The 15,576-nt window shown below is 41.9% G+C and overlaps 1 protein-coding gene across 2 annotated transcripts; it reads right to left on the minus strand.

Moving 5' to 3' along the window:
* Positions 1-536: 536 nt before the first annotated feature.
* On the minus strand, positions 537-12,459 carry mipepb (mitochondrial intermediate peptidase b). Of its 2 annotated transcripts, none has more exons than XM_083688930.1 (19): positions 12,063-12,459; positions 11,355-11,528; positions 11,160-11,248; positions 10,982-11,068; positions 10,779-10,842; positions 10,382-10,564; positions 10,093-10,249; positions 9,909-9,957; positions 9,742-9,802; positions 9,572-9,624; positions 8,393-8,546; positions 8,143-8,220; positions 7,840-8,044; positions 7,490-7,599; positions 6,684-6,758; positions 6,403-6,519; positions 2,990-3,111; positions 2,473-2,546; positions 537-1,468 (listed from the first exon to the last, which is right to left on the minus strand). In XM_083688930.1, exons 1-19 carry the CDS (start codon positions 12,195-12,197, stop codon positions 1,383-1,385), a joined length of 2,073 nt encoding a protein of 690 aa, XP_083545056.1. In that variant the 5' UTR covers positions 12,198-12,459; the 3' UTR covers positions 537-1,382. The 2 variants fall into 2 exon arrangements, with proteins under 2 accessions (XP_083545056.1, XP_083545057.1); XM_083688931.1 differs by having other exon boundaries at positions 537-2,229.
* Positions 12,460-15,576: the final 3,117 nt, after the last annotated feature.

The raw sequence follows: 15,576 nt of genomic DNA on the forward strand, positions 1-15,576 counted from the left end.
GTGGTGGTCCTCTATTGCGGAAACTAAGGATTAGAGTAGAGCCCTTCCAGAGGCCAGTCCTGAGACAGATCCCTGTGACTGCTCCAGCCAGGCCCAGGCCCCAAGTGTTAGAAAATCGTCTTCCAATCGCTTCCTACTCAAAACGCATTGCAGGAGAAGATCCAGGGTCCTCCCCTCAGATGTTCTCCTCCCAATGCTTTCTATAGGAAGCGAGTAGAGGACGCAGGATAAGATGTGAGGAATCACATTTCTAACAACTGAGAAAGGGCCCCTGTCTCATTTATCTCCAGCTCCTCAAACACAACACAGACGCCATCTCCTTATCCTCCATGTCTAAACATTGGCGGGGAGACAGAAAGCTTCTTACTCCCACAAGCTCTGCTCCTGTCTTGTAACAAAAGCTTTCAACTAGCCTTCTGTATTGTGTAATAATTCAAAATCTGAAAAGCTGGGAAAGTAAAGAAACAACATTTCACAAGAAGAGAGCTATGGGTTCTCACAAGGAGACAAAAATAACAGGGCAAGACAACATGGGACAGCATTTTTATATGGGTCCATTCAAATGCAACAAGGATCCATCACAAGTCATAAATTATAAACCAATGGCACACTTCAAATTTCATACACTCATACTCTTCAGGTCACAGCAGAATATCACTTTTACAATTCTAGATCTACATTAAATAGAATTAACTCATTTCAGGCAATCAATCAGTCATTATGCATTTCCATTCTCTCCACTCTACATCTCAATGAGTCTTTTACTGAAAAGGAAAAGCAATACTGCAGACACACTACCTTTCTTCTTAGGGTTCCGTCGTATCACTATCACCTATACAGTGCAGACCTGGGTTCAAATACTATTTGAAGTCATTTCAAGTACTTTTCTGTGTTTGACTGAGTTTGCCTGGCATAATGCAGCAAATGGAGTAGTCTAAAAATTGCAGACCATGCCCATCTGGCACTCTTGAAAAAATACTTGAAAAAGCTTTGGACCCAGGTCTGATCCAGTACAGAACAGTCAAAGAAGGGACTCGGATGTTGTAAAGAAAGCTTATCCAATTTGATTTGATTTACCTTGCCAGGTATACCATGTGACACACAACCATTTTCACCCCTCTGGAGGGGGGGGGGGGTCTTTAAGACGCACACAAGACTCTAGGGGCCAGTTCCCTGGAAACAGATTAAACTATTGAAAATGCATTTTAGTCTTGGACTAGTCTTAAGCCGTGTCCAGGAAACCAGCCCTAGATGCTCACATTAAATAAGGGCACTGAGGGGTAGGTGTGTGTGGGAGGTAAGTGAGGTAAGTGGGCAGAGTGTAGCCCCAAAACTCTGGTCACAGTAGGTTCAGAAACACTGATACCAAAAGTAGGATCTGGTCATGAGGAATCGGTAGAATCTGTGTCCAGGTCAGCCACCAGAGCGTCCACTAACTCCTCAATGGTAGGAGACCTCTGCAGCATGCCTGCAACCAGGCCATGGGAGAGAGACAGAGAGGGAAGGCAAGAGATTAGACACTGATTAGAAGGAAAATGTAAAACTTGCTAGATTAAAATAATGTATAAGGAAATCAAAGTCGATAGAGCAACTTAATAAATTGGTACAAACAAGGTAAATTGTTAAATAAACCAGTATCTGCATTGCTTGTGTTCAATTGTGACATATCTACCTCAGCTTGGGCCCTACACATTTTCCCTTTATTCATTCCATGTTCACAGTTACAAAAAGGTTCAATCCCAGGGATGCATGTCAAGACTCTCTGAGCCTAACCGCGTTGCCACAGCAACAGACAATGAAAGCCCAACCACACACCTCACTCTTGCCCTGGGGTGGAGAGTGATGGTTAATATGTTTGATCTTCTTCAAATACAGACCAATCATGAACTCAAGCCAAAATCATTTCACTGCCACATTTCTCTGAGACCAGGGAGCCCCACTTCAGCAGACGCTACGAAAAACAAGAGCTTCTGCCAAAACTCTGACTGGCTCCTAGGAATGTTAATGAGACAGGGTTTAGAGAGGCCATTTGGCTCGGATTGGATGGAGCCACATATCTCGTCTTATAACATTTGATAATGGTGAAATACAATGTACATGTAAAATCAACCCGGTCAGACTTGAATTAATGGGCTCAAGATCACATGTGGTCAACAGAGGGCTTCTTGTCCTGATATCATCGTCAGCTTCTGGTAAACCTGGGTTGAACATCGGCAGCTTCAGATAAACCTGGTTAAACCGTGTCAGAGGCAAGTTGTACAGAAGCAGTCATTACCTGTTCTTACCCCCAGGGCAAAGCAACTGACATCATACCCCTGTAATTAAGGCTTTGAAGTAGCCGAGGCCTGTACCGGAGGCGTACGTGTTACTTAAAACAAAACATCAAACACATTCTGGGCAATACCAAAATGAGTCTGTACATACTGGTGAGGTGGCATGAGGCGAAGAAAGGGATGAGTGTGAGGTGTTTACCTTGCACCATGAGCATAGGCTCCTTGCTGCCTCCATGAGCGAGCATCTCCCTGCGGTAACGCTCTCCCATCTCCCTGTGAGAGAGAGAGAGAAAAGATAAGATGATGGCTTCTTTATTAAATCCTGTACTGACTCACGTTATCCTGCGGGTTGACAGTGAGGCCTGAGCTGTGCTCTACCTGCCACTGACTAGAAACTGACACTCAACACACCCCCATTTCTAAACCTGAATCACCTTCTCTTACAATACAGGAAACTAAGGGGACGTGTGATTTAGTGCCATTGTTCACTCTGTCTTTGTCACAGTCATGTTCTCACTCTTCATTAGTATGACTTTCCAGGTAGGTGTCACATAAAAACTACAAATCAAAACATAAACTGTATGAAAACGTCAATTCAGGAGCTAGAGATTTCTGACATGTAAAAGTACAGATCACACTTGGTAAATAAGACTTTTTTGTGTTAACCTCAAGTATAAACATTGATATGAGGAGGTCAGACTTGTCTCCTTTCTCACCTGTTGAAGGGGTCTTTAGAGAAGCACTGCCTCCACACCATGGAGGCCACAGCACGGGACATGAGGTAGGAGTAGTACTTAGCACCATAGCCAATGAGGTGACTGAATCTCAGCTGCCAGGCCTGGGGGACACACAAAGTACCAATTCCAGTCAAATGACACGTCCACTTCCACTATGCAATACATTTTGTCTGGTGACAGCGACATTCTATCCATTCCAGGTGACCTCCCAGGCCTTGACCTAAAGGAGGAGTCCACCCAACACTCGCTGCAGGTTGTGCATTGCTTATTTTCAATTGGGAGAGATTCTGTAGACTCTCTCTCTGGTACGTTGTCTCCAACTCCTACTCTTGTTTTGATAAGTCTTGTTGAGACTTGTTATAAGCAAACCCAGTGGGTACCATTTCTTTAGTTTCTCAGGGTCAACTACAGATAAGTACTATATCAAACAACTGAGTGTGAAAGTGATTTCATGTGGTCAGTATCTAGTAGTGTATTGTATATACATTGCGACTTGAAAGTTTGTGAACCCTACAGGGATGGTCATTATTTTTGTATAAAATATTCAAATGAACTTATAAAATCTTTACCTAAACCCCAATTCATAAAAAAGACAATCTAAATAAAGGACACAAGCAAATAAATATGATATACACTCACTGAACAGTTTATTAGGAACACTATACTAATACTCCCTTTGCTCTCAAAACAGTCTCAATTCTTCGTGGCATTGATTCCACACGATGTTGGAAATATTCCTTTGAGATTCTGGTCCATGATGACATGATTGCATCGCGCAATTCCTGCAGATTTTTCAGGTGCACTTTCAAGCTGTGAATCTCCCTTTCTACCACATCCCAAAGGTGTTCTATTGGAATCAGATCTGGTGACTGGGAAGGCCACTGAAGAACACTGATCTCACTGTCATGTTCATGAAACCAGTTTGAGATGACTTTTGCTTTGTGTTATGGTGCATTATCATGCTGGAAGTAGCCATTAGAAGATAGGTAAATTGTGGCCATGAAGGGATGCACATGGTCAGCAACAATACTCAAATAGGCTGTGGCATTCAAATGATGATTGATTGGTATTAACAGGCCCAAAGTGTGCCAAGAAAACATTTCCCACACCATTATACCACCTCCACCATGAGGAGGTGTACAGGTGTTCCTAATAAAGTTATACAGTGAGTGTATTTTCATTGTTTATTTCACAAAACAAAAACTCCTCCAAATCACCTCCATTAGCAGCAATAACTTGGAGTAAATGTCTCATATAGCCACTAATCAGTCTCTGACATCTGTTTTGAGGGATTTTTGCCCACTCCTTACATAACTCAGCCAATTGAGTGAGATTTGAGGGGTGCCCACTTCAGGTCCTGCCACAGCATTTCAATTGGATTTAGGTCAGAACTTTGACTTGGCCAATCCAAAACACAAATCTTCTTTCTCCTGAGGCATTCTTTGGTAGATTTGCTTGAATGCTTTGGGTCGTTGTCTTGTTGGAAGACCCATTTTCAGCCCAGCTTTAGCTCCTTGACTGATGACTTGACGTTCTGTTCAAGAATCTCCTGGTATACCTCAGAATTCATGGTTCCATTAATGATGTGGAGTCGTCCAGATCCAGAGGATGAAAAGCAGCCCCAGATCTTGACATTCCCACCACCATGCTTGACTGTAGGGATAAGGTTCTTTTGGTGGTATGCAGTGTTGGGTTTTCGACAAACATAGTGGTTTTGATTGTGACCAAAAACTCATCTGTCCAGAGAACAAACTTCCAGAAACCTTCAGGCTTGTCCAGGTAGTCTCTGGCAAAGTTAAGACGGGCAGTTTGGTTCTTTTGTGACAGCAGAAGCTTCTTCCTAGCAACCCTCCCAGGAATTCCATTTCGATTTAGTGTTCTTATTGTTGAAGCATGCACAGTTACCTAAGATGCAGCAAGGGAGGTCTGCAAATCTATAGATGTTATGTTTGGGTTGGATTTTACCTGATTTATTATTTTTCTTGTTGTTCTTGGGGATATTTTGGAAGGTTGTCCACTTCTAGGCCAAGTTGCTGTCATGTTAAATGCTCTCCATTTGTAAATTATTTGCCTCACAGTGGTCAGATGGAGCTCAAATCTTGTTGAGATGACTTTATAGCCTTCCCCAGACTGATGTGCTCTCATTATCCTCTTCCTGATGTCCTTTGAGATCTCCTTTCCTCTCGGCATGGTGTGTTTTGCATTCACCTGTATGGGTAACACAAAACTGACCAGGTTGCTTCTCTCTATTTATCAGAGTCCCGCCCAAACTCTTTCCTAAACATCTCTCCTTTGATTGGTTCATTTGGTACCCAATTATTTACCCACCTGATTCTACTTACCTACTTGATTTAACCAATGCAACTTGGGGGGTCACTTATTTCTGCACCTGCATTAATTTCTTTATAATTTAGTTTTTCTACTATACGCATGATTTCCTCTAAACCAACATATGGAATTGGTAAATATAAACCTGTTATGTCAGATAAAAATAAACTGATTCTGATTAAATAAAACTTTCATGGTAAAAAACAAAAGAAATCTATAATTGCACAAGGGGTTCACATACTTTCAAGCAGCACTGTATGTATAAATAGTGTTTGTACTGTGTATATGTAATATGCTATTATACTATAGAATCAGCTACAGCTTTGCCTGTGTGTGCACAGACTTTGAAGGGTATGAACTTAAACACCTTTGAAATGAAACACTAAACACACTCCAGCTGTAATTGAGAAGGACAGAAACTGTCAGAAACGCAACAGTATATTGTGTCGATGTTTGAATTATGTCTGAGTTAAGCTATTGGTCTCACAACAAAAATAAGAACTGTTATCTTAAGTATACCCTAGGGGAGTCTTGGGCTCTGCGACTTGGCAGTAAACTGATTAAAATGGACCAGAAAATGCAGTCTACAGAGAAGAAGTTGGTAAACTGTGGTTTTAAACCATTTCAAAGAGCAAAATAACCGTTATCCACATATTATATTTCTGTCCACAACTGTAATTACAGCTGAGAATAAATAGCCTCTGAAGGCCACTGCAATAGTTCTATTCTATGTCCATCTCAGGATATACAGTCTCAGTCTGAGTCTCCCCCCTCCACCCACCCCTCCTAAGGGTGATGCCATTCACAGCACAGTATTGTTGTTTTTGTTGGTTTGGTAAGCCCAAGATAATAATCGTATCAATGTTGGTGGGCTTCAATGGTAGTCAAAAGTGCATCATGATTATGACGCTTCATTTTGTAGTAAATCAAGGTATTATTGCTCGGTAAATACCACATAAAACACTGGCACTCTAGGCGGTGATTCTTTGGCAGTAGTTGAGTTCACTACAGGATTCACTACAGATTGAGTGATGCAAGTCTCACTCCGATACCTCGCCACTTACAGTGTTTGGAACATAAGGAAGTCCATAGAATTTCTCTTGCATCTCTTTCAGAATGTCTGTCGTTGACCGATTATGTGGCTTGCCATGATACACCTGGTCCAATGCAGCATAGAAAATCTGCCAAAAAAGAAAGCATGCTTTAGATGTGTTTTACTACATGGAGGAAAAAGGACCCTTTGTTAAACTATCTTCAGTATCGTAAATACTGACTTATGACATCATTGACTTGTAGTATGTACATGGGGAAGCTGCTTGCCACACTGTCTGAGAGAGATAGTTACCTGAAGCTGTGTGTCAGCAGCCCCGCAGACTCTTTTGGACTCACAAAGGCGGGACACCATGCTTTTGGGCAGGGGCTGGAAAACATCATAACACATAACGGGTAATCACCATCAACTATTCACAGTCTGACAAACAAAACACATGTCAGCTACTAGGATCCATACATGAGTGAATTTGTATGAGCCAGGGGAGGCTGGTGGAGGTAGAAATCGGAGGACGGGCTCATTGTAATGCATGGAACAGAATGAGGAATGGTATCAAACACACATTTGATACCATTCTTCATTCCATTAATTGTAATGCATTGATGGTACCATTCCTCATTTCATTCCTCATTCTGTTCCATGCATTACAATGAGCCTGTCCTCCAATTTGTACCTCCACCAGCTTCCCCTGGTATGAGGGCATCAGGATCAATGTCTGCCCCTGCTGAACCCCCCTATCATGCAGCTGTCGGTGGTCCTTCTAATCAACAGACTTTCAGTCTGACCCACAACCATGAAGAGAGACATCATACAAAGCCCAAATGTGTTGAAACATTGCTGAGTGCATCTGCTTCATATTCCATGCAGAGCTAGTGATGCATCTCAGCACTATAATCTTGCCGAAGGGACAGAGGAAGGACAGCCAAAACTCTAGTCTTTACAGCTGAGGACAACTAACAACACTCTGTTTGTGGACTACTATAGCAGACAAACAGCTCAAGAATGACTGCTACTCCATAAACCCATAATACGTAATGTCAATATGAGTGTGTGGGAGATAGAGACACAGAAAGCGAGTATGAACTGTGTGTGTTGCCCACCTCGCCGGTCTTATAGTGCCGTGCAAACTGATTCACCACCCGATAGTCTGTGGCAAAGAACTCCATGAGGATGGAAGGAACCTCTGCAAAGTCAGTGGAGCATCTGGTTCCTGCAAGAATTCAGTGTCATCAAATCTAAATCAGTCTCTAACAACATAACTCTTTTATAACATCATGCATGCTGGCACTGTAATGTAGGCTACACAAATAATGTAACACAATAGGCTGTAAAGTCAAATGTGAATTTACACATCACTCTAGATTAATGTGTCTGCTAAGCAATTTTTGCAATGCAAAACAAGCAACTTGGAAAATTCCCCAAGACAAGTGACCCTTGACCCAGTCATGACCTGTGACATGCTGGTAGCGTGTCCGTCCCAGCATGGAGTGCATGGCGTGGCCCATCTCATGGAAGAGGTTCTCCATCATGCCCGGCGTGAGGAGGGTGGGGGTGTTGCGGGTGGGAGGGGGCAGGCTCAGCATGAGCACGACCACGGGGTGCTGGTACTCCCCGTCCCTCTTCAGTCGCCCCCCTTGGATGGTGAAGTGGCAATCCTGGGGGGCACATAGAGAGAGACAGAGTGGGTCCACATTCAGCATTGTTGCTCTCATGAAACATCTATCAAAGTATTTCTACAGCAGGGCTGTCTCACCTGGTTTGGTTTATCAGGCCTCCGGAAAAAGTCACAGTAAATGTTCCCCAGGAGGCCCTCCGTCGCGTGAACCACAGTCTGTTAGAGAAGAAAAGGACAAATCGGGGCAAGGTGACATTTCCAACCCTCTTAATGTTACCGGACAGATAAAAGCCATGCAGTCATCTTTTGAGTACTGCTGGTTCACTTCAAAAAGAGACCAGGCGCTGGTAGTGAGTGTCGTGGTGACGGAGGTGTCCTAGCGTCTCACCAGCTTGCGGACGTCCTCGCTCCACACCTCTCCTGTCTGGGGCTGTTCAGCCTGGAAGGACACCCCCAACAGCTGGCTAAACAGGGTGTTGAGTCCCTCCATGCAGGCCCCCAGAGAGAAGTAAGGGCTGTACAGACTGGGATCAATCTTATACCTACACACACACACACACACACACACACACACACACACACACACACACACACACACACACACACACACACACACACACACACACACACACACACACACACACACACACACACTTTGGTGAGTCAGTGACTACTTGCGTGCTTTATTACTGAAATCTAGCTCAATTCCAACTTGAATGATTCTATTTTATCAAACACTTTCTAAATTTGTATTAATATCTTAAAAAGCAACAAGTAAACAACACAAGATAAATCAAGATAAATTAACAGATATTCCAGGTAAAAGAGGGCAGTGAGCGTGCAATGACGACAGCACAGCAATGACTTTGAGCAATACACAAGCCCCCTCTAGAGGACTTGAAAGACATAAGATAGAGAAAACCAAACTCACAAATGGTAAAGCAAAAAATTGCTTTTGTCAACTCCTCAATTAACTTTCTCTGTGTGTGTCCATTTCACCACTGATATACCAACATCAACAACATACACAGTAGAAATAACTATAACAGAGAAGAAGAAATTGGTGAGGGGAAAGAAATGCACATGAAGCCTGATGAATGGAGACGAGGACGGTCCAAACAAGACACAAGAATACACTTCCAGGAAATTCTAAAAAGGGGCAATCTGGGATTGGTACATCCATTTTTGGACTTTAAAATGATTAATATATAGCCATTGATTCTTGAAGAATGTAACACATAAATGCACCATGAGCTTAGTTCAACGGTCTTACGCCATCAGAACCCAAAACATATATTTGTTTGTTTACTCCATTGTTTGTAAACAATGTTATTGTGAATAAACACTGTATAGATTCAAAACATGGTTAACATTTTGATCTCATGGATGGTCAAGCCTTTACATTCATTGCTCCGTCTATGTATATGAGAGTGGTTACACTTTTCCAGCCCCATCCTTCAACTGTTTACCAAATAAAGTGGTGGGAGAACACTTTGTTATTGTTTAAATCTCAGATTGCCCCTTCAAATTCTTGTCATAACCTGAAAGAACAAATTTGCTGCATTACCTCTCGGCCCGCATAGCCCCGCTGAAGTAGGGGTGGTCCCATGGCATCAGCTCCTGAGACAAATCAAACATTCATAAACAGATGACACAAAGATTGTCAGGAATATCTCCAGGACATGATCTCCAGGACTGTCAGAGCTGCTCCGACATGTTTATGAGATGGTGACTCACTGTACTTCTTGACTTTGTTTTTATCTTCATGTCCTTCATCATGTTAAAGTCTTTGCCAGTTCTGCAATTGAAAAAGAAGTCAATAGAGTATGACATGTGTGTGCATGTTTCGGATGGTCAATACATGTGTGTGATCAATGCTGGTGACGTCTGCGTGACCACCATACCTGTCAGAGAGCTTGTTTGTCAGCAGTTCAAGGAATTTCATCACAGTTTCTGCAAACAAACACATAAAAATACATTAGTAAACAGAACTGACTCTACTTGAGGCATCACTGACTTCAGTCTATCCAAACAGGAGACGGGACCTTCAGAAATTAGAAACATAGCCCAAAGTAAGGGATATTTCACCTGGGGTCTTTGCCATTGTTCCCTTTAAAGCTCTGTGTGCAAATGATTCATAGCCCACCAGCTTGGCAAGCTCATTCCTACAGGCCAGAAGCTCATCCAGGCAAAGCAACAGACTTGTGTTGGGGTACAGGTAGATTTTATAAGCAGCTTCTCGCACCTAAGAGAAAATGACAAGCATACAACCAATCTGCAACCAATGAATTAATTATTGATTCACTTCTCAAGCACCTAGGGTGGTGATTTCAATACAAACTGTATGGAGGGACAGAGACCCGTCAGCTGGTCCTACCAGTTCATCAGGAGAGTCTGCATGGAGGCCTCCTATCTGGATGCAGTTGCCATCTATGGAGAAACAGTGTCGGATGTGCTCTGGCAGGGCCCTCTTCTCTATCTTGTTGGGCAGGTGGGAGCCGTTCAGAAACTCATTGTTCAGATCCAGGAGTTTGACATTGAGACTGACCGCCTTCCCTCTCTGTGGAACATGGAGTCACAATTAAATGAAATAGGTGCTCAATGCTCATTGTGCCTTTAATGGCATCCACAAGTAGGCTTGTGGATGCAGGTGTGGTATAGTTGGGTGGAATCAAGTCACGTAAAATTAGAATAGATGACCACAAGATATTCTACAAAATGTAACAGCTTAATATTGAATGATATTAAGTGATAAAGAGATCGCATAAGCTAACCTTTGATTCATCCAGATGAATGCCACTGATCTCAAAGTCAAACATGAACAGTTCTGCTACTCTCCTGCACAAATGTGAATATGAGATATAAGTCAGACAACCTAGACCATAGACACAGATCAAAAATGAGAGTGAAATCTATCATGCCAAGATAACTGAATGGAAAATAATTTAAAAAACAATACCAAATAATGCAAACATGCCTTGTATCTGGGTCCAAAGAGTTCAGAACCTCTTTGTTATCTAATAGGTTCTTGAGACTCCCACACAGCTCAATATTAGTGTTCAACCTATCAAGAAAAAAGAGAGAAAACATTAAAGCAGCACATCTCGTGTCAAAGTAGTTTTTGTTTTATTGTGCTTTATTTGATAGGCTCATACTTTTCAACCACTGTCCCAATGTTTATGCATGACTTCTCAGCAGCATCTCGGAAGGCGGGGTCTGGATGCCCAACTTTGACAAAGTCAGCCTGCAAGGAAACACATTAAAATTCAAAGACGTAACTGTGTGAGGTGGGATTCAGTATGTAAATTGATTCGATTTAGAATTGTGACACTAAGAAGTCTAGGGTTTACCAGGTCGGCCACTTTGCATAGACTGTCTGACAGTTGGTCGAAAGTCTCCACAGTCAGTGCACCTGGTGGGTTGCTGCAGGCGGTGTCTACCAATTTCTCAGTTTCCCTGAGCACTCGCTGCTGAGCCACCTCGAAGCCTTCTGGAGTACTCAACTCTGGCACCCCAAACAATCCCTGTGCAAATAAACCATAATAGTCTGTTATACACTTAATTGTGTTCAACTCCCATAGCTGTCAACGCTGATCTTCAGGCCTACACTTTTTGCAACTACATCCATTCGAAGTGCCCTTACTGGTGCGCGACCTTTTCCCTCTATGAAATAGGATAAACTTTAATGTCGCACAGGTTCAAATTGTCTTAGACACAGTTCTGCTGTATACAAAATAAACCACGTATATTGCACACTCGACATAATACATACATTGAGAGCACGTATCCGTGTCATACAGCCACATGCATAATACATATTACACACTGACCTTACACATTCTATTAGTGGCTCAACATAGCTCCGTTTATTGCTATTTAGGTAGCCTATTCAATAGATATGAATGAATATATATAATGAATTAGTGCTTGTACCAGCTCAGCTTACACAGGTGACCTAGCTACGTCTGTCTGAGGGGAGAGACTGATAGATGGCGTGAAGTACATAGAAGCGGTGTGAAATAATTGTTGCCACAAACAATGTTGTTGTACTAGCTTACCACGTTTTTCTGGAACAAATCCACTCTTCTCTGTTGAGCATTGAAAGCAGCTCCAACCGGGGACCAAGTCGTGACATGTCGGGAGAGTGTTCTTGTGTTCCTCACAACACTCACAAAGCGTTGACATGTCAACATCTTTTTTTGCGAAAGTGAATCAAACTTGAAGTGCTTTCATAAAACAGAGACGGGGAGGTCAGCCAGAGAGGGCTCGGTGGGGCGGAACTTGACTCGCGCTAAATCGCAATCATTGACCGTACCAGCTTCGCATGAGGTAGGTACTGCAAATATCAGTCCGATCCATGCTGACTGTCATGATAGCTGTTAGTTAGCTATGCTAATAGTTTTTTTATTCATGCCAACAACAGAAGTTAGCTAGCTTGCACAGGTCACTCATGCATGCTTGTGGAATGTTTACAATCTAGCAGAAAATGTCTGATGTTTGGTATCTGCAGTTTCGTAGCATGAACCTACCCAAAGTTATGCGATATCATTTACATCTAAGATTTCGGAAATAATATTTAATGCTTTTAGAACTAGTTAATATCTTATAGATTCAAACATATCAAATATACTTAGTTAACATCTTATTAAATGGAACTATTCAATATACGAAACTGCTAACTCAAAATGTAAGTCAGTTCTGTTTCGGTTTTTTAGGTGAAAGGGGTTAAGCATAGAGTTATAAACGCTTGAGGGCGCATTCCCCTCAGTATACTGCGATTGCGTGTGGAGCGCCATGTTACCAACTTTCTTCATCTTCTGTGATTTGAGTAAATCAATTCGTGATTAACTGCTCAACTCAGCCCCAGTGTCTCAGGTCAGTCATTTACTGGCACCAGTAGATGGTGTCATGCATCTGAAAGCCATTGATAAACCTATTGAAGAAGAAAATCATGTTGGTCTAATTGGCTGATGCCTTCCTAGCTCATAGGAAGTCCCACTAGAGCTCTTTTTCCGAGGTTAACCCATTTAGGGGTTCTGGGGAATCCTTCCTCAAGAGATTTATTTCCAGGGTCAACAGATAAACTGCATTTTGGCACACTGTTTGTACATCCCACAAAATGTACAAGCTGTCTCAATGCAATTCATTAATACCATAAGAGCATATTAATTATTTTAATATATTTCATCAGAATTCATTTATCTAAAAAAACATATAACATTACAAATACATAATCTTTACAGTTTTTCTCTGCCATAATAACTTGATCGAATAAGCATGGTTCAGAAGTGCAGGTAGAAAGCATCACTCATTCACTGCGCAGCTTCCTGATCGTGCTCTCTACATTCTTCAACTTGTTGAGGACAGAAACTGTGATGTAATGAGAAGTAAGACAATTTGTGTGGCTAATCACCCCCTGTAGCTAGGCTATGGTAATCTGAAAAGTCTTTAGGTTTACAGACAAGTTTCTAAGGTTTGTAAGGACACAAGTTAGCTGCCCTACAGGCAAGCACCAGGGTCTTGAATAAGATGCACCCTGCTACTGAAGGCTAGTGGAGAGTGCAGAGGAGAGGTGTGACATGTTCTACACATGAGAGACCTACTGAGGCTGTGTGGCAGCCAGTCATTTATAGCAATTGCATGTTTAGCCACTACAATGTTTCCCTATTATTTATCATAAAATATCATTGCAAATGTCCTTGAAAACGATTTCTTAAAAAGAGTGGGAACCCTGATACTACATCTGAGGAGAGAAGTAAGCATGTACATGCTGAAATAGTCATTTGACATCAGAAATATGCTTAACCCTGAAATATAATCCAGTATATCATCACTGGCAGGGTCATTCGTGGAGACAGTGCGAATGCTATGGAAGTCTATATGTCCATACCATAAATTCGCCCCAAAGTTTTCCTGTTGACTGTTTCGTCTCAAGGCTAAGTTTGCCAGGTAAATATTACAGGTCACAAAGGAACTCATGTCTGTCTGTTACAGTTAAATCACCCTGAACTGACTGTGGACTGCAATCAACACAAGGTTAACAAAAGTAGTGACATTCGGTGTCCTCAACCCTCAACCCTCGTCCCACCCTAGTTGACTACATGGCACCCTTCTTGCTGTGACAAACGCAATGAATGGAACATATGTGCCTTCTCTAGGGCATCTCTATGAGGTTACGCAACCAAAGTTTGTGTCCCACCTGAAATCGGGGATTTGGTCTCTGTTTATAATTTTTCTCAGACACCACTGGGTCAATTTGGATGAAACTCGGGTGAATGATGGGTCTTGCCATACTGATACGGCATTTACTAAATTAAACTGTTTGGCCCAATTTTGACAAAACTATGGTGAAAGATGCATCTTGCCATAGAGATTGTTTAGGAGTTTCGAGGTGATGCCGATTCATAATTAAAAACGTAATAATAGGGTGCAATGCGGTGATCTGGGAGTGTAGCCTAATGAAATAGGCCTATAGCCTAACACAATTGGGAATGATATTTTGAGAAATCAACAAAAAACTGTAAAAAGCCAGACTAATACAGTAGGCCTTATGAATCAAATAAACACTACATGTTCTGGTAACTTCAGTCTGGCTATGAATGCAGCTGTAGGATGTCTGTTATGCAGCATCATTTAATACCGAAACTTTGATTCAAATGTATTTCGTTATATTGTAAACATAGAACTGAATTATATGTGATTCATTGATATGACCTAAATAAACTTACAAAAAATACAAGATGCTCAACAAGATTCTTCATTCAAGGATAGCAGATAGATAGTCTGAAGAACAACAAGTTGCAACTGCAACTCTATGAGAGGCGAGAAGCCTCTTGTAGTTGCAGTTGCAGTTGCAACTAGGTTGAATAAAGGTAGAGAAACTCTGGTCTAAAGTTTCACGCACAACAAGGAATGCTCCATTCAGAAATTCAGACCACAAATGAGAGTCAGTCCAACTGTACATGCTCTTTGGTTGTTGGTAGGTTGCTTAATGAGGAAATTGTGTGGTTGTGCTGGTGATGTAACACAGCCCGGTATCTGTATGTATTTGCATCTTTATTTATGTGATCTCCAAGCTCTGCAATGATTCGACTAGGACAGGCTCCTTTGAGAGCAGCAGGCTCAGGCTGCAGCTTTGGGAGCTGTCCATGGTACTGATGGCAGTGGGTCTCTCTATGTAACAGTGTTTGTGTGTTCTATGGTCCTCATACATATGGCCTCTGACCCCATGCACAATTCTAAAATCATCACCTTGTTGACTCTTGTGATGGGTGATTAACAGATGTTAGATCAGCTCCTATGGGAAACAATATGGAGTAGCCTACCTTCTCCAGATCAGCATGATCTTATGTAGACTGTGTAACTTACACAGCCTAGATGTGAAAAGCACTAGCTAATGGTAGAAAATAGACTGAGTTTTTTTTACTACAAATATAGATTATCAGCTTTTATTTGGTGGTATTTGTGTACATATTGGTTTAGCCATATAGAAATGACAACTCTTTGTATACATAGTCCCCCTATTTCAGGGCATCAAAGGTAATGGGACAATTGTCTTGACAATTGTCTGAT

Source organism: Argentina silus, assembly GCF_951799395.1.
Source record: "Argentina silus genome assembly, chromosome: 2".
Lineage (NCBI taxonomy): Eukaryota > Metazoa > Chordata > Actinopteri > Argentiniformes > Argentinidae > Argentina > Argentina silus.

Coding starts and splice junctions, on each gene's coding strand:
- mipepb (XM_083688930.1), bottom strand. CDS start 12,197: ATGTTGACATGTCAACGCTTTGTGAGTGTTGTGAGGAACACAAGAACA. Junction 8,221..8,392: donor GCGAGGACGTCCGCAAGCTG/GTGAGACGCTAG, acceptor CTTCTCTAACAG/ACTGTGGTTCACGCGACGGA. Junction 8,045..8,142: donor GGCCTGATAAACCAAACCAG/GTGAGACAGCCC, acceptor TGTGCCCCCCAG/GATTGCCACTTCACCATCCA.